This window comes from Danio rerio, chromosome 2, assembly GCF_052040795.2.
Source record: "Danio rerio strain M-AB ecotype USA chromosome 2, GRCz13ab, whole genome shotgun sequence".
Lineage (NCBI taxonomy): Eukaryota > Metazoa > Chordata > Actinopteri > Cypriniformes > Danionidae > Danio > Danio rerio.
Genome location: NC_141022.1, coordinates 12451468 through 12470170, shown reverse-complemented (window position 1 = coordinate 12470170; position 18703 = coordinate 12451468). Strand labels below are relative to the sequence as shown.

Here is an 18703-nt window from a genome sequence, read left to right as displayed (position 1 = left end):
ATGATGAAGTAATTTTCATTTCTGGGTCAAATATCCCCGTATGGTTTGTACACTGTGACCTGTTCAAATGTGTAATCCATTAACATAGGGTATAGCAAAAACATGTTATTTGTTTAGCATGCTGAATTGTTAGCTTATATTGCTGAAATTACAAAATAATATATGAACTGCTTGCATTTTCAAAAGAAATATCTACTTCAGTAGACAATGATTCATGGCTTTAGCGTGGTATTATGAGAAATCAATGCTGCTTTGAATTCAAAATGAAGACAAATATCTGATACCGATCGGTAATGTCTTGGTCCCGTGGGTCGGTGTGTTCAATGGTTTAAGGAAGCCCAGCTCCTGGGGTCCAAAAATCCCTGAGGATGAGCCAGATTGCATGCGGGCAGGAGGCGAGTCTGTAGGTCAGAAAAACAACATATTATACAAACACAACGATTTACTGGGGGTTAAAGTGATGGACAAAAAAATTGTATTTTACCCTCAGTTACTCATCCTTTACTTGTTCCACACCTTTATGAGTTTTATTCTTCTGTTGAACACAAAAGCTTTTAGTAGAAAGCCAAAAACCTGTAACCATTGACTTCCATAGTAGGAAAAACAAACACTATGGAAGTCACTTAATGGTTAGAGGTTTTCTAGCTTTCTTCAAAAAGAAAGAAACTCATGAAAGTTTGGAACCACTCGATGGTGAGTATATAGTAAGTACATTTTCATGTTTGAGTGAGTTATCCCATCCGGAATGTATTAGACAAAAAGCCTTCATTTATCAAATTTGGTGTACATTAATAAGCCCTTCTCCTAAACCTATTTTAGGCACTGTAAAAGACTGCTATCAGCACTAATGGATGCACTCTGCTGCCAGCTGCCTGTTTCTCTGAATGGTGTTGCGAGGAAGAATGAGACAATGACTTGCTTTCTTTCACCAAACACTGTTGGGTAAACACAGTGTGGCCTCTAGCCAGATGTCACCAAATGCTGAGTAGCCCCCCCCCCCAGCTCTCTTTAACCCCAGGTTTCACCCCCACCCCCGTATGTCCCCTCCCCCCAAAACAGAACATGACCTCTGTGCATGCTGAAACCAGCAGAAGATGGACAACCTCCACTGGACAGATGCTGCATGTGTTGTCTTACACTGGTCCTCCAGTAAACACCAGAAAGCTTTTAGAACAAAACCGTGCGACCAGGCATACAATATTTGATGGTCCACACGTCCACTCACCTGAGAGGGGGAAGGGAGATGGACTGTGGCCATTTGTGTCTCCATTTTCTTTGCTGCTTAGTGAGGATGAGGAACTAGGCTTGGATGAAGAAGCACTGTTTGAGAATGGTCGTGTCTTACAATCTGTGTTGAAAAAAAATATGATGTTTGGTGAAACATTCTCTATCATATTTAACAGGTTTAGTAACAACAAACACAACTGTATTTACTTTTTAATTCCTCTTCTATAATTTCTAAATAAATAATCTTAATGTGGCAGTTTTTTACCGTGGTGGCAATACCTGATAAACAGAGATTACGCTGAATGAAAGTGAGGGAGTAATCTCATTGTAAAAATTTATAGAGATTCTCTGTTTCCTGTATTTTGTGATTCAAAGGCATTTTTAAAAAAAAATATTCATGCTTTTAAATTGCATTATGGGGCCTTGATCTCCGCTCCAACATCTCGTGATTTTGAAACGTTTAACAAAGTGTTATTTTGTTACATTTTTGCATTTTGATATAATGTCTGAGCTGGGCAAGTACGGATGTCCAAATCTGATCTCATGATCGGAAATTGGGCCTGATAACACGGTTTCAGATTCATTCGGCATTGGATGTCACCTTAAAAGTCGAATATATATATATATAAATAAATATATATAAATAAATATATATATATATATATATATATATATATATATATATATATATATATATATATATATATATATATATATACATATATATATATATATATATATATATATATATATATATATATATATATATAAGGTATATAAGGTAACATCCAACGCCGAATGAATCTGAAACCGTGTTATCAGGCAAAATTTCCGATCATGAGATCAGATTTATTGGGGAAAAAATTACCGTTTAATTTTTTCCCCAATTTCTGTTTAACAGAGATAAGCTTTTTTTCAACACATTTCTAAACATAATAGTTTTAATATCTCATTTCTAATAACTGATTTATTTTATCTTTGCCATGATGGCAGTACATAATATTTTACTAGATCTTTTTCAAGACACTTCTATACAGCTTAAAGTAGCATTTAAAGGCTAAACTAGGTTAATTAGGTTAACTAGGCAGGTTAGGGTAATTATGCAAGGTACTGTATAGTTATACTTTGTTTTGTAGACTATTGTGAAACAATTACCTTAAAGGGGCTAATAATTTTGGCCCTAAAATGGGTATAAAAAATTAAAAACTGCTTTTATTCTAGCTGAAATAAAACAAATAAGACTTTCTCCAGAAGAAAAATATTATCAGACATACTGTGAAAATTTCCTTGCTCTGTTAAACATAATTTAGGAAATATATTAAAAAAAATCAAAGGGGGATCTATATATATATATATATATATATATATATATATATATATATATATATATATATATATATATATTGTAGCGAGCCATGTAATACCACGTCGCCCTGGGCACAAATCCACACCAGCTGGATCTCTCATCAACCTCGGATCGCTCACAGCTGGACCTCATCAGCCAGGGAGAGATATAAGCCAGCCCCACACAGAAGGAAGTGAGCTTCATTTCAGATGACTCCCTGCGCTAACGCTTGTCTCTCTCTGTCTCTCCCACAGCCGAATCCAGCTCGTGACCGATCCAACACCATCTCTCTCACCAGTCTTCACCTTCTCCCCGGAGCACCTGAGCACGCACCTCTAAGAAGAGCACTCATTCACCCCTTTATCACTTGTAAATAAAAGCACCCTCCGGGGCATTGTTTGTAACTTCATCTACGGTGTTTGTGTTTTCCCTCTGCCTCGCTACAACTGGTGGAGAATGCGGGCATTGCAGAGGGAAAAATTCAGAAGAAACACTCACCATTAAGTAGAAAATAACCGCTGAATTTTTCTCTGTGTTTGTTACAGACAGGCATCCGCTCTCTCTCTCTCCCACGCTTCCTCTTACTCGGCTGTCAACATCCCGTCGCCATGTCGGTGGAAGAGGTACTGCTCCACCTAGCGGAGATCTCCAGCAAACAGAATTCCATCTCTGAGCAACTTACAGCCAGACAGGATCGACTGGAACAACAGCTCCGCCAGGTGGCCAGACACCATTCGACTCCCGAAGTGAGTGCGCATCATCATCTCACTAAACTCAGCGACCTGGATGATATTGATGCATATTTACATACATTTGAAGTTATTGCCGAGAGAGAAGGATGGCCAAAAGAAAACTGGGCGAGAATGTTGGCTCCGTTTCTCACAGGAGAAGCGCAACGAGCATATTTTTCACTAGAGACACCTAAAAATGAAGATTACAAAGCGTTAAAAAAGGAGATATTAGCCAGAATGGGGCTATCCTCAATCAGCGCAGCCCAACAGTTTTCCCAGTGGTCTTACGACGAGAAACAACCAGTGAGAACGCAAGCAGCTCAACTTTCTCGCCTGGGAAGGCTATGGTTATTGGGAGGAGACCCCTCGGCGGTCCAGGTCGCTGAGAAGGTGATCATCGAGAAGATGATGCGTGCGTTACCCCGACGTTTGCGAACACTCACCAGCATGCGAAATCCTGAGTCACTGGCCACCCTGGTGGAAGCGATCGAGCTGGCTGAAGCTCACATCGCCAGAGATAATGGGGAGAGAGCGGCTCTGCCACCCCGGAGGGTAAGTGCGCCTTGGCGACCGGTGGAGGGCACAGCGCGACCAGGCGGCAGACCAGCGGTCCCCAGCCCGATGGACGAGCCGATGCCCACCGAGCCGACGACGCACTCGACCCCGGCCTGGACAGCAGGGTGCGCGGTTCACCGCAATATCCCTCCCGAAGCTCCCACCCATAAAGTCCAACTAGAGGGAAAAACACAAACGGCCACCTTAGACACAGGAAGCGCCATCACTCTGGTTCACCCGAAGACTTTGAAGTACCGCCAAGAAAGTAAAAGCCTTATTCCAATCACGTGTGTACACGGTGATACCCGCCACGTACCCGCCCGAAGAGTGACCATCGCGGCGAAACCAGGCAGCTGGCGCATTGAAGTCGGGGTCGTTCCAGATCTTCCTGTGCCCCTCCTACTGGGCAGAGACTGGCCGGGGTTCGACGAACTCCTCACTCACCACCACGCTCTATCGGCTCGTTCCAAGAAGAAGAACAAGTCACGGGCTCATCGGGACCGCAAACCAGCGCTGATGACCACCGAGAGCGACAGAGGGGGTGAGTCATCAATATCTGCTAATTTATACTTTGATCTATTTCAGCAGATAACCGCAGGAGGTGATTTTGGCAGAGCACAGAGGGAAGATGAAACGCTCAAACACTGTTGGCCACAAGTACGGATCATCGACGGTAATGAGCGACTTCCCAGCCCTCACCCCCTCCCACATTTCATTGTGGAAAATGGTCTGCTGTACTGTGTCGCAGAGAGGCGGGGGGAAAAGAAGACACTACTGGTCGTTCCGAGGACCAAGAGGGAGACGGTCTTGGAACTGGCACATACCCACCCGATGGCTGGACATCTGGGAGCGGCCAACACGGTGAAAAGGATCCGCGATCGGTTCCATTGGCCGGGGCTAGACGGGGAAGTAAAGAGGTATTGCCAGGCATGTGACATCTGCCAGAGAACGTCTCCCCAACGACCACCCCCCAGCCCTCTAATACCACTACCCATCATCGATGTGCCCTTCACCCGAATTGGTATGGACTTGGTAGGGCCTTTGCCGAAGTCGGCCCGGGGACATGAGCACATCCTTGTTATCCTCGATTATGCCACCAGATACCCTGAAGCGATTCCCCTGAGGAAAGCCACGTCATCGGCCATCGCGAAGGAGCTGTTTCTGCTATGCAGTCGAGTGGGAATCCCAACGGAGATACTGACCGACCAGGGCACCCCCTTCATGTCCCGGTTGATGGCAGACCTCTGTCACCTACTCAAGGTAAAACAGCTAAAAACCTCTGTATATCATCCACAGACGGACGGCCTTGTCGAGCGCTTTAACAAGACTCTGAAGCAGATGCTCCGACGGGTGGTGGCAGAGGACGGGCGCGACTGGGACCTCATGATCCCGTACGTGTTATTCGGTATCAGGGAAGTCCCCCAGGCCTCCACAGGATTTACCCCCTTCGAACTGCTGTTTGGCCACCAACCCCGAGGCCTATTGGATGTGGCTCGTCAAGCCTGGGAACAGGAACCAGCCCCCCAGCGGTCGGTGATTGAACACGTACGGGACATGAGAGAACGCATCGACAAAATCATGCCCATCGTCAAACAACACCTGACCGAAGCCCAGCGCGCCCAGCAGAGATTGTATAACCGGCCCGCCCAACCCAGAGAGTTCCACCCAGGGGACAAGGTGATGATACTCATACCTACCACAACGTCGAAGTTCCTCGCATCCTGGAAGGGACCATACACCGTGGTAGAAAGGGTAGGGCCGGTAAATTATCGAGTCCGTCAGCCGGGACGAAGACGGGAAGAACAACTCTACCACATAAATCTTATGAAGAAGTGGGTTGCAGCTCCAGGTCATCTCGTTGCCTTCGCTGAAGAAACTCTTCCCGTTGTCCACATTGGTGAGCAACTCTCACCAAACCAGAAGGCGGAGCTGCAAGCCTTGGTTGGTCAGTTCAAGGATGTGTTCTCAGAGAAACCGGGCCGAACCTCCATCATCCAACACAACATTATCACTCCTCCTGGCACCATCGTCCGGCAAAGGCCTTATCGAGTTCCAGAGGCTCGCAGGCTGGCTATCGACGAGGAGATCCAGAAGATGAGAAGGTTAGGCATCATCGAACCATCCCGTAGCCCGTGGTCCAGCCCAATAGTGATGGTCCCCAAACCCGATGGCACCCTCCGTTTCTGTAACGACTTCAGGAAACTCAATGAGATCTCCAAGTTCGACGGATACCCCATGCCTCGGGTGGACGAGCTGCTGGATAGGCTGGGTGGAGCCCGATTTATCTCAACCATCGACCTCACCAAAGGCTACTGGCAGTTACCACTCAGTGAAGACGCCAAGGAGAAAACCGCCTTCTCCACACCCGGTGGGCACTGGCAATACCGGGTTCTTCCCTTCGGGCTCCACGGGGCCCCAGCCACATTCCAAAGAATGATGGACATCCTGCTGAGGCCCCACCAGCCATATGCAGCAGCCTACCTGGACGACCTCATCGTCCACTCAGAGTCATGGGAAGAACACCTATCCAGGTTACGGAGGGTGCTCTTAGATCTTCGACGGGCTGGGCTCACAGCTAATCCCAAGAAATGCCACCTGGGTCTAGCCGAAGCCAGATACCTCGGGTTCCACATTGGACGAGGTCTCATACAGCCACAGCAAAACAAGGTCAAGGCACTACAGGAAACTCCACAACCCACCACAAAGACCCAGGTACGTGCATTTCTGGGGTTAGCGGGCTACTATAGATGTTTCATACCTAACTTCTCATCCATAGCCAGCCCTTTGACAGACCTGACCAGAAAGGGGCAGCCGGAGAGGATAAGATGGACCAAGGAAGCCGACGATGCGTTCCGAGCCCTAAAGAAGTCCCTCACGTCCTCACCGGTACTGCACGCACCTGACTTCGGCTGCCCCTTCATTCTACAGACGGATGCTTCCGACTCGGGCCTGGGCGCGGTCCTCTCCCAGGTCCACGGCGATGAAGAACATCCCATAATGTACGTGAGTCGGAAGCTGACCCCCGCAGAGACCCGCTACGCAACGGTGGAGAAGGAGGCCCTGGCGATCAAGTGGGCAATCCTGGAGCTAAGGTACTATCTCCTTGGCAGGAAATTCACTCTGGTGACCGACCACGCCCCGCTACAATGGATGGCGACAGCGAAGAACAACAACGCTCGGGTCACCAGGTGGTTCCTGTCGCTCCAGGATTTCAACTTCGACGTACAACATCGAGCCGGGGCCTCCCACGGAAACGCAGACGGACTCTCACGGCTCTGGTCAGGATGGGCAGGTCTGTCGAAACATTCTACCCCCCCTCTCAATACACTGCTCTTCCTTCGCAGGACACCCAGGACCAGGACGACGCTAAGGGGGGGGGAATGTAGCGAGCCATGTAATACCACGTCGCCCTGGGCACAAATCCACACCAGCTGGATCTCTCATCAACCTCGGATCGCTCACAGCTGGACCTCATCAGCCAGGGAGAGATATAAGCCAGCCCCACACAGAAGGAAGTGAGCTTCATTTCAGATGACTCCCTGCGCTAACGCTTGTCTCTCTCTGTCTCTCCCACAGCCGAATCCAGCTCGTGACCGATCCAACACCATCTCTCTCACCAGTCTTCACCTTCTCCCCGGAGCACCTGAGCACGCACCTCTAAGAAGAGCACTCATTCACCCCTTTATCACTTGTAAATAAAAGCACCCTCCGGGGCATTGTTTGTAACTTCATCTACGGTGTTTGTGTTTTCCCTCTGCCTCGCTACAATATATATATATATATATATATATATATATATATACAGTTGAATAAATCAGATGAATTATATAAAAAATAAGGAACATCCTGCATCTGTTTCCTTGCTCTTTTTTATTATTTTTTTATGTATTATAGAAGTATCCGATTGGGTTTCTGCATCAGTGAATACTCAAAACCAAATGACTCAGACTCGGACTTGAAGGCAAATAAACCTGATCAGGACATCCCTAATGTAAAACATAAAGAAGATTTTTTTAACACATTTCTAAACATAATCGTTTTAATAACTCATTTCTAATTATTGATTTATTTTATCTTTGTCATGATGACAGTAAATAATATTTTGCTAAATATTTTTCAAGACACTGCTATACAGCTTAAAGTGACATTTAAAGGCTTAACTAGGTTAATTAGATTAACTAGGCAGGTTAGGGTAATTAGGCAAGTTATTGTATAATGATGGTTTGTTCTGTAGACAATCGAAAATATAACTTAACTAATTTTGACCTCAAAACGGTTTTAAAATAATTCAAATCTGCTTTTATTCTAGCCGAGATAAAACAAATAAGACTTTCTCCAGAAGAAAGATATTATCAGACATACTGTAAAAATGTATTTGCTCTGCTAAACATTATTTGGGGAATATTTAAAAAAGAAAAAAAATTAAAAGGGGGCTAATAATTCTGATTTCAACTGTATACAGTTAAGCCAAAAATATTTATACACCTGGCAAATTATTGTTGAAATGTAAATAAAATCTGAGAAATATGTTTTTTTTTTCACAGTTATGCCTCTTGTACACCATCTTATTATATTTAGGTAGTAGCCTGGGCAATTTCCGGTCCAAAAAACCCCTAAAAATAACTTTAAGTCAGAATTCACCAGGGGTATGATTAATTTCGGGTTTGACTGTATATATTGTTTCACTTTTAAAATGTAAATAAATGTCCCTTTATGAAACTACTGACCAAGCATATGTTGTGGGTAAGCTAACCCAAAAAAGGTAATGGTAATGCATTCTTGGCATACTCGTCATTTTAATTTGTATGTTTTAGACATTTATAACATGGGTTCATTAATTCAATAGTACTTGTGTTATGTTGAGAGCTCCATGAAAGAGATGTAGAACATGACAAAACAAGAATAGGTTCAACAATAAATGTGTCATCATGGGAATGATGATCCCATGATGACACACATTAGAACACATGTAAACACAAGGCAAAAATAAGGACCTTTGGATGATTAATCCTGGTTTTTAACCTTTATTTTTTATAGGACAATATATTGGAGACAGGAAAGCAGAATGAAAGAAGGATGTGCAAAGGACCACGATCTTGGACTGACTAATTCAGTGCTATATGTTGATGCACTTAAATACTATGCTATTGGCACCAGTAATTATTGCTAATTTATCATATTTTGCATGCGTGTAGTACCTTTCCAGCAAATGAGGGCTCCTTTGCACAGAGCACCCTGAGAGTTCTTCACCAGGTAGTACTTTAAGTGCTTCTGCTTCTTCGGCTGAGTGGATAACTTCAGGTTAATGTGGTTAGAGAACTCGGTGAAGTAACGGAACCCTTTCTCACCACAACCCACGCAGTTCCCTGAAAACCCTTTAGAAACACACAAACACAAATCACTACCTGCTGTGAAAGACTCTGATAGAAAGAATAGTCTTTTTGATGCTGTTTATATATACAGACATTGAACATGACCACTATTTGGTCCAAATCACAATATCTAGTTCATCTAGTTTCACCCCAAAATGAAAACTATGTTATTAATTACTCAGCCTCTTATAGTTCCAGACCCCTGAGAATTTTGTTTGTCTTCTAAACAGATGTTAAGACATTTTAGATAAAATCTGAGATCTCTCTCGTCTTTCATTGACCACAATGGTCCCAAAGTATACAAACAATACAGACTTTCATATGCTTTCAGTAGACATACTTTTCAGGAATAAGTCATGACCATTGCTGTCTACGGAGGATAAGAGTGTTCTTAGATTTCATCTAAATTATCTTAGTTTGTGTTCCAAAAATAAGTGAAGATTCATAAACTAATTTCGAGAGGAGCACGTGATATGATTGAGTACAGCTGGTCACTCATTTGTAATCAGTAATAATCCAATCCGAGTGATCCTAGCCTTCTATAAATGGATCACTTTCTAACCTTTTTCCCTATCTTCGTTTCGGAAGAATCCCCCCTTCCACCCCATCTCCTCTTTTTTCTCCCCTTTCTAAAAGGGGGAACTATCGAGACCTTCCTGATCTCGGATCCTCTGATATGCTTATTGACCGGGCAGGAGCCCTGGGCTCAAATATCTCCGAGCTCAGGGTTCTCTCCCGGGACAGCATGCCAAACCTGCTATAATGCTAAGCATATCTAAGTGTGAACTCTTGAAATGAGGTTTAGTGAGGGCCTCAGATATTTGGAGGGTAAGGGGAGTAGTAATTATTGACAGAATTTTAATTTTTGAGTGAATCATTTAAAGTTGTGAAAATGTATTGGAACACCAACCTAAAAGTGCATTTTTCCCATTCTCATCTGGCAGGAAGCGCTTGTCCACTGCACAGACGAGGATGTGCTCTGGGATGCTGGGCGATTTGGCACCGACCAGCTCAAACCCTGCAGGAACCTCGATAGACTCTGTTGCCATGGAAACCAGGCGCAGATCTTTTCCTGCTTGACAGAAACCTGTGCACAGATGACTTGAGTCAGCTATACAGTGAAAAAGCATGATGATTCACAGTTTGCACAATGTTTTAATGCTACCGTCTGCGGTTCTGCAAAACCGTTCTCATGTATTTCACCTTGACACTGACAAATTGTCTCTAAATCAACTACTTTTTTCATTTTACATTTTAATTCACAATTTGCTAAGCACAAGCAAGCATTTACTGTAAATGCACAGGAAGTCTAAATCATTAAGCTTTGAAAAAAAAAAACTAAAGGGTTATTCACTAAACAATTACAATTCTATCAACATCTCACCCTTATTTTGTGAGTGAGACCTTCACTCTGAGACCTTCATTCATCTTCAGAACACACATTAAGATATCTCAGATGAAATCCGAAAGCTTCCTGATCCACCACAAACTTGTTCAAAGTTCAGAAAAGGAACAAAAAACATCTTCAAAACAGACCATATGCACTTAGTGGTTTTATCAGAATATTATGAAGCTACAATAATATTTGTGTGCACATATAAAACGAAATAACAGCTTTATTAAACAGTTTCTTATCCTCAGTGTCAGTATAGGGTGTGCCTTCATGTTCCAAGCTCAGTTTTGTTGTTAGTATATTTCCCTGAATAAGTCTGTGCTTTTTTCAAACACAGATAGTCGAGCATGGGCATTTGGGGTATACAACAATGCACAGCACTTGTGAACACGTGCCTTATACTGACACTGAGGAGAAGAAAGTGTTGACTATAGTTGTTACTTTTGTTTTCTGTGAGCACAAATTGTATTAAGATTAAACCACTGGGGTCACATGATCTGTTTTTTGGTACCTTTCTAGATTTTGAACGAATCAGGACTGTTAATGTTTATGGAGGATCAGGAAGCTCTCAGATTTCATCTAATATATCTTCATTTGTATTCTGAAGTGGAACGAAGAATCTCGGGTGTTTGAAAAGACATGAGGGTGAAGTTTTAATAACAGAATTTTCTATTTTTTGGTGAAATAACTGCTGTTTTCGTGCAGCTAAAAATATATATTAGGAGCGATGCACATTGAAATTTAAGATTTATTATCTTTAACTGCCTGCCCTACCAAATGGTTGACCATATTTTGACTGTTTTAAATAATATATATAAAGTTATTTAAAGAATGACTGTTTTAAATAATGGTTTACACACAGTTAATGTTAGGTCCCATGTGGGACCTGTTTGTATGTGTGTTTTTGTGATTTGCAGAGCCTGCATGATGATTGCAGAGGGGTGGGTTGGTCATCACACCTGAGACTCATCGTGTGGTGTTAATAAGGAGTCCGGCATTCTGTCTGGGAGAGCTCGATTAGCCGGACGTCTCTGCTTGACGCTTTTGATTTATTTTAGTTTGCGTTTGGATCATGAGCTCAGTACACTACCATACACATGCTTCTCACTACTGACTTTCACTTATACTGACTTTGATTGCTTTAAATATTTTTGTTAACTATACGTTTTGTTAATAAATCATTTGTCTTTTCAATTTACCTGGTCATTATTGTCTCTCTAATGTTGCAACGTTGAGCCGGTTGTAACATATGGGGGCTTGTCTTATTGAGAGGCATGCGGACCGGTAATTGTTAAGGAGAATCAGGTGCATGTTTTGGTAGAGCAGAGCGTTCGTTTGGCTTCGGACAGGTAAGTTCGGCTCATAATATGTTTTGGAAATCCCCGGATAGGTTATAGTTTTTTTTATTTTTTGGTGTTTTGCTGGGTTAAGTGCACGGCCGTGGTTGCATTTCTGAGCCGACAGTTCAGCTGTGCACCAGTGGTATTAGCTGCTTAAAGAGGCTTGACTCTTGGGAAAACACAGAAGAGTTAGGTAAGTTTAGTTAGTGGGAAATGTGGGTTAGTTAGGGGGATATTTGATTATGAGCCGCTTGCTTATGTCCGAAGTTTAGATGTAAGTCGTAAGTATTTATTAGTACTGCATTTGGGTAAGTTTATTCTTTATTTACAAAAAAAAAATGTTGCACTACTAAACTTGATTGTGGTTTTATTGTAAAAAAGAAAAAAAAAAGAAAAACATGTTAAATGAGAATCTGAAATATTTAATGGGCATAGTTAAAAAAAAAGGTGATTTAGTATTCAAAAATGTTCTATTTTGATTATGTTTTTAATTAAAATGGTCTTACACTTCATATTTTCATATTTATTACAATACATGTAATAATTCTGGTTCTTTTACCAAAAATTGACATATCAACCATTTGGTAGAGGTTGATATTTTAGAAATTATGGGATATGTTGCAAAAAAATGCATTGAGTGTGTTAACTAGCAACATAAGGAGTTAACAAATGCATTACAAATTCTTGGTGGAGCAGTTAAAGGTCATTTATGTTACACAGATAAATCAGGTAATCTTAAAAGTAGGATGTTTATGAAACTTGTGATTCTACCCTGCTGGCACAGGACATCAACAGGATGTCATATTGATGTTGTAACCCAACGTCATGGGGACGTTGGATCTTGTTTGAAAATGAAAATTAGCTTGACGTCAGAACCCAACATCAGGCCCAATGTCTAACCTAAAATCAATCAAATATCAATCTCTAATCATGTTACACCTTGACGTTGTGGGGATGTTACCTCTATGACATCTATCAGATGTTGGATTTTGGTAACTTTCCAACACAACTTAAAATCAAGTAAATATCAACGTAATTTAAAATCGTTTTTTGACGTCAAAATAACATCCTTAGATGCTGGCCAGACATTGAATTTTGGTCACCTGACGTCATGACCTAAATCTAACCAAATATTAATGTCTTATGATGTTGTGTGCCTGCTGGGTACCTACCACAACAAGCAAATCTGTATTTCTTAACAAAGCACCCTAATCCAATTTTGCTTCTCTTTTTGCAAAAAAAATTCAAACAATTGCTAGATTTTAGCACAGTGGTTCTCAAACTTTTTTCATCAAGTACCACCTCAGAAAATGATTATCTTTCCAGGTACCCCCATAATGATGAGGCAAAACAATTCCTATTATTAAAAATATTTATGATTGTCAGCCACGTTAAACATTTTAAATAGTCTGATCATTAACACTGTACTGTGCTTATAGGTAAAAAATTAAATAAAAAGTCAACATTAAAAAATGTGCTTTTGAAAGTTAATTAAAAATGGCTACTGTTCTTAAAGTAAAAAGAAAGTTGCGTGAGTCTATGTTCTGTGTCCTGCGACATTTAAAACAAATCCAGATGAATAAGGCTAAATCTGAAGTAACAAATTAATTGAAAGCCACACTGCTTTACAAAAACAAATAACTTTATATATTTTAAACACGCATTGTTTTACACAACTCCAAACAGAAATCGAACATATTTGTGATAATTATTTACATGTAAAATTATTTACCGAGTTTGCAGTAACTGAAATGCCAACATAACAGCACTGGTCTGCAAAAGTGCTTCTCTAGCGTATATCTGCTCCACAAGCATCGCGGCCACGCACCTCTTTCTCTGGCTCGCCAAAGCGGGTTTATTGATTAGCATCTGATGCGTGATGAACAACAGTAAGCATTCTAAGCACACCGATGTAATCGGACGATTCAGGGTACAGCCAGTGCTGATAACATCAGTGTAATCTTTCGCATCAAGGGGTTAAAAGTGTATACATGTTTTTTTCATACATTATCCAGTATTCCTTTGCGTACCACTAAAATTAAGCCAGCGTACCACTAGTGGTACGTATACTACACTTTGAGAACCACTGTTTTAGTATGACTGACATTTTATATTCGATTAGTAAAATAGTTAAGTTGTCCTATGAGGTTGGACTGAAAAACCAGGCAGGGTTCTTCCCCGATGTAAAGAGAACAGTTATTCCTGACCAGTTTTCAGTTATTTATTCACTTTAGTGTGCTGTGCTCATTTATGTTCTGTGATTGTCTCCAAAGTGCGCTTGTGTATTGCTCTGTGACATACACTGTTAATAATGCTGAGTTCCTCACAATTCCGTCATGCCGTCCCAAGACAAATCGATTACGTTAATGTAATTGTTTTTTTTTTTTTTTATTTAGTGGATTGAATATAAAACAAATATGTTGTCCCAACAAAATCTCAAAAATATTGTTGTTTTAGCTTATTTTAAAAAAGTAGTTTGAACAAGCAGCAAAAATTATTTTTTTAAAGTGTACAGACTAAACAGAATGTCAAACCTTTTCACCACTGTACAATTAAAAAAATGCAGTGCTTAATTTAGAAATAAATAATTTCCGGAACAAAACTAAAAAATAAACGTTACCTTGACCGACTTCTACCAAACAATTTCAGTTTTCCCAGAACATGACGTCATTAATCGGTGATATTGCAAAAAAATAGCATCACATTTCGGAACAGTCTTTAATTATTTTGTGCTATAAAACGTTATAGGCCAGTCATGGATATTAAAAACATGTAGCTACAAACATAAATCGTATGAACAATCACTAATCAGTTTACTTCACTATTATGTGCCAAATGAAAAATAATAATTAAATGACTTAGTCTAATCTTCAAGAAAAGCCCACAGTTACCTCTTCTGTCATGTTTTCTGGCTGAATTAATATCTCTTTGCTTCTGTCTCCTGCTATCCTGATCCATTCCCGCAGTTTCATCTTCTCTTGATCAGGCTCATTTTCAGACTTGATAACGCACATTAGACTTGATCAGGCACATTATCATTATTATCATACTCGTGGTTTAAAAAAAAAAATTTAATATGCAAGACTATCTCTTTGCCATTTTGAAAATAAAAATATTATTTAGGTTGGCCACTATGCCATTACTTATTTTTGCTAATTATTTAAGAGTGACCGTAAACATAAGAAAGCCGATTGACTGAAAATGCTTTATCGTGCGCATAGTGACAACCGTCATGTGTGTGCGTGCGCTCACACAATCTACACAGCCTTTGCTTGCACTCATTCACACTCACTCACACACACACACACACACACACACACACACACACACACACACACACACACACACACAGGTATTCACCATGCACAAGTTAATGTCAGATCCATTAAAATAAATATCAGAACACAAAATATTTGACGGGCGAAGCAGTGGCGCAGTAGGTAGTGCTGTCGCCTCACAGCAAGAAGGTCGCTGGGTCGCTTGTTCGAGCCTCGGCTCAGTTGGTGTTTCTGTGTGGAGTTTGCATGTTCTTCCTGCGTTCGCGTGTGTTTCCTCCGATGCTCCGGTTTCCCCCACAGTCCAAAGATATGCAGTACAGGTGAATTGGGTAGGCTAAATTATTCGTAGTGTTTGAGTGTGTATGTGAATGTGTGTGTGGATGTTTCCCAGATATGGGTTGCGGCTGGAAGGGCATCCGCTGCGTAAAAACTTGCTGGATAGGTTGGCGGTTCATTCCGCTGTGGCAACCCCGGATTAATAAAGGGACTAAGCCGACAAGAAAAAGAATGAAAAATATTTGACATTTTCCAGAACAGTATCCGGCAAGATCCAGCTCAAATTAAGCACTGAAAAAATGATGTCTGCAAAATTGTTGCAAACAACTTATATGTGTTTAATTTAAACTAATTAAATTTTGTAATTTTCTATTTAAATTGTTTGTTTAAATTCAGCCCAAATAAACTACTTACAACCACTTAACTTTAAAAAAAATTGTAAATCCAAGGAATCATCTTTGAATCATTTTTTTCAGTGTTTGGCTAAATTTTACGCAAACTACATTTGCATAAAGCAAACCAGAATCCTTTTGTTTTGATTGATGAGATCTATAATCAAGCTAAAGACGACTGCTTTGATGTCCAGGAACACAACAAAATAATGTAAGCTATTGACAGCCCTAGTAAAAAAAATATGTTCACTTGACAAACTTATATCATTAGAGTGAGCAGAGAATACTTCGTTACTGTACTTAAGTAGATTTATCTGGTATCACTACTTTACTTCACTATTTATTTTTTGGACAACTTTATTACTTTTACTCCTTACATTTTTACACAAATATCTGTACTTTCTACTTTTTACATTTTTAAATCGAGCTTGTTACTTTCGTTTTGTATGTATTTTGAGGCGCTATCTATAGTATTTCTCGTCACTATGCAATTTGAACACCTTTTTGTTTCTCTCAATCTATTTGTCATCGTGTTGTTTTCAACCTTATTTATTTAAGCTTAACATGGGAACGGTTAACATGGATGAGACAGGGGGAGTCCGAGATGTAATAAGATGTGTTTTGGTAGATCAGATCACAGGTCAAACAAGAGACGCATTACTGTTTAAATCTGGCATTTAAATGGGATTAAAGTCTTTTGTCCACTTCCGACTATGGTGTACTGTACATCTAATCTTTCAATCTAATACAGCAAAATAAATAAATAAATACACAACAATCATGTACTTTTTTTGTCAATGTTTGTACAGTTAGTACTAAAGCAATTAAATACCTATTAACACACTATGCAATGAGGTTTCTTTCCTAAGTTTCCGAGTTCATATTTCCTGAAACATAATTCATTCTGTATTATAGTTTCAATGTGTATATTTTGTATACACTGTTGTCTTTATTTAAATTTGTTAGACAAAATGTTAGATAAATATTTTAGAAAATTAAGCATTTATACTGGGTGATTTATGAATATAAATATAATGCAAAGGACAAGGAATTTATCATCTGAAGAAAGATGATGCAAAAATGTGTATTAACAGCATTAATGACTTCAAAATATGTTAAATAAAATATACACAATACCCTGAAAACAAACAAAACAAAAAACAAACAGTGAAATCATATGAGCTGCAAGAGTGTTGCTCTTTGAAGAAAATGAAGCAGCTTTAGCATAATGCATAAAAACTATTTATCCTCAAATACATTCAGTTTTTTTATTTAATAAAAAGAAAAAAAACTAAAATATGTTTTGGACAAAAAGAAGTGTTAAATTTAAGACAATTATGAGTTATAAATACAGTATATAGGCAGAAGAATTTTGTTTTGGAATATACTACTACTAGAATATGACTACTTTGCCGCTAAACATTGGCAACAAAATTTTGAGAAAAAATTTGAAATGTAAGTTATTTTGTATAGATGTTCATAATGTGCAGTGTAGTTATGACCGTGAAACTAAAACAGGTATACCAATGAATACTTTTTACTTAAGTACTTTTTTTTAGGTCGTACTTCTTAACTTTTACCCGAGTACAAAAGTGTAGTCAGTACTTCAACTTGCAAAGTACTGACTAGTACTGAGTCGTTTCAAATATGAGTATCTGTACTTCTACTTAAGTAAAGGATGTGTGTACTTTTGCCATCTCTGAGAGTGAGTAAATAATAAACAACTTGTCACTGTAAATCTAGATTAAATTCCCAACCATCAACAGTGCAGCAGCCATCAGGAGGGGGTCCCTGCAGGTAAGGCAACGGTGGGCTGCTGGCGTCTGAATCGTCCTCGTCATCCATATCCTCTACAGAATTTGAAGAGTGGCATTTCACAAGCACATGGCTGGATGGGTCGGATCTCAGGCTCAGGTCCATTTTGGGCTTAATATCTGAAGGGCAGAACACAGAAAATATACTGTATAATTACCATATAGAGCATGAAGTTCTCTTCTGAGCTAGTTTTTCACAGTAAAAAATGCAGGGTTCCACACAATTCATTCAAGTTGTCCCAACACAAATCGATTAACAATGAAGTTGTACCAATGAAATCTCAAGAATTGTGTTGTTTTAGCTCATTTTAAATTAGTCTGAACAAGAAAAAAAATAACCTTTTTTGTGTGTTGAACAGCTAAAAAATGCAATTCATGATTGATAATAAAAGTTAATATCAATTCCTGTAGCAAGTAGAGACAAATAGCCTTGCTTACCTTCTACATGGCCAGAATACTGATCAGGCTCGAGATATAGCTGTGTGAAAACCGGCTGTGGGTCACCACCGCTTGACCTTAATGAAGCCTCTATTGAGTTATGGAGAGCTTCCTCAAAGCGAGCAGATTTCAGCTGCCCCGCGTATGAATTTCCCATGATCTGAAACAAAATATCATATTTTTCAATGTTAACTTAGTTTAAATACAGTTGAAGTCAGAATTATTAAACCCCTTTTGATTTTTTTTCTTTTTTATACATTTCCCAAATTATGTTTAACACAGCAAGGAAATTTTCACAATATGTCTGATAATATTCTTAATCCTGGAGAAAGTCTTGTTTGTTTTATTTTGACTAGAATAAAAGCAGTTAAAATTTTTTAAACCCATTTTAAGGTCAAAATTATGAGCCCCTTTAAGCTATTTGTTTTCGATAGTCTACAGAACAAACCATCATAATACAATAACTTGCCTAATTACCCTAACCTGTCTAGTTAAGCTAATTAACCTAGTTAAGCCTTTAAATGTCACTTTAGGCAGTATAG

At 40.0% G+C, this 18703-nt stretch overlaps 1 protein-coding gene across 9 annotated transcripts in view; it reads right to left on the bottom strand.

The window, feature by feature from the left end:
* greb1l (GREB1 like retinoic acid receptor coactivator) overlaps positions 1-18703 on the bottom strand; it is a 147663-nt gene that overhangs the window by 56614 nt on the left and 72346 nt on the right. For all 9 annotated transcript variants that reach the window (XR_015477331.1, XR_015477333.1, XR_015477329.1 and 6 more), the window contains 6 exon segments: positions 18162-18321; positions 17667-17843; positions 10141-10317; positions 9057-9233; positions 1226-1348; positions 285-401 (listed from right to left, as the gene is read on the bottom strand). Coding sequence is in view for 4 of the 9 variants with exons in the window: in XM_087238429.1 (XP_087094555.1) it covers positions 285-401; positions 1226-1348; positions 9057-9233; positions 10141-10317; positions 17667-17843; positions 18162-18318 (928 nt within the window). In the remaining 5 variants the exon portion in view is untranslated.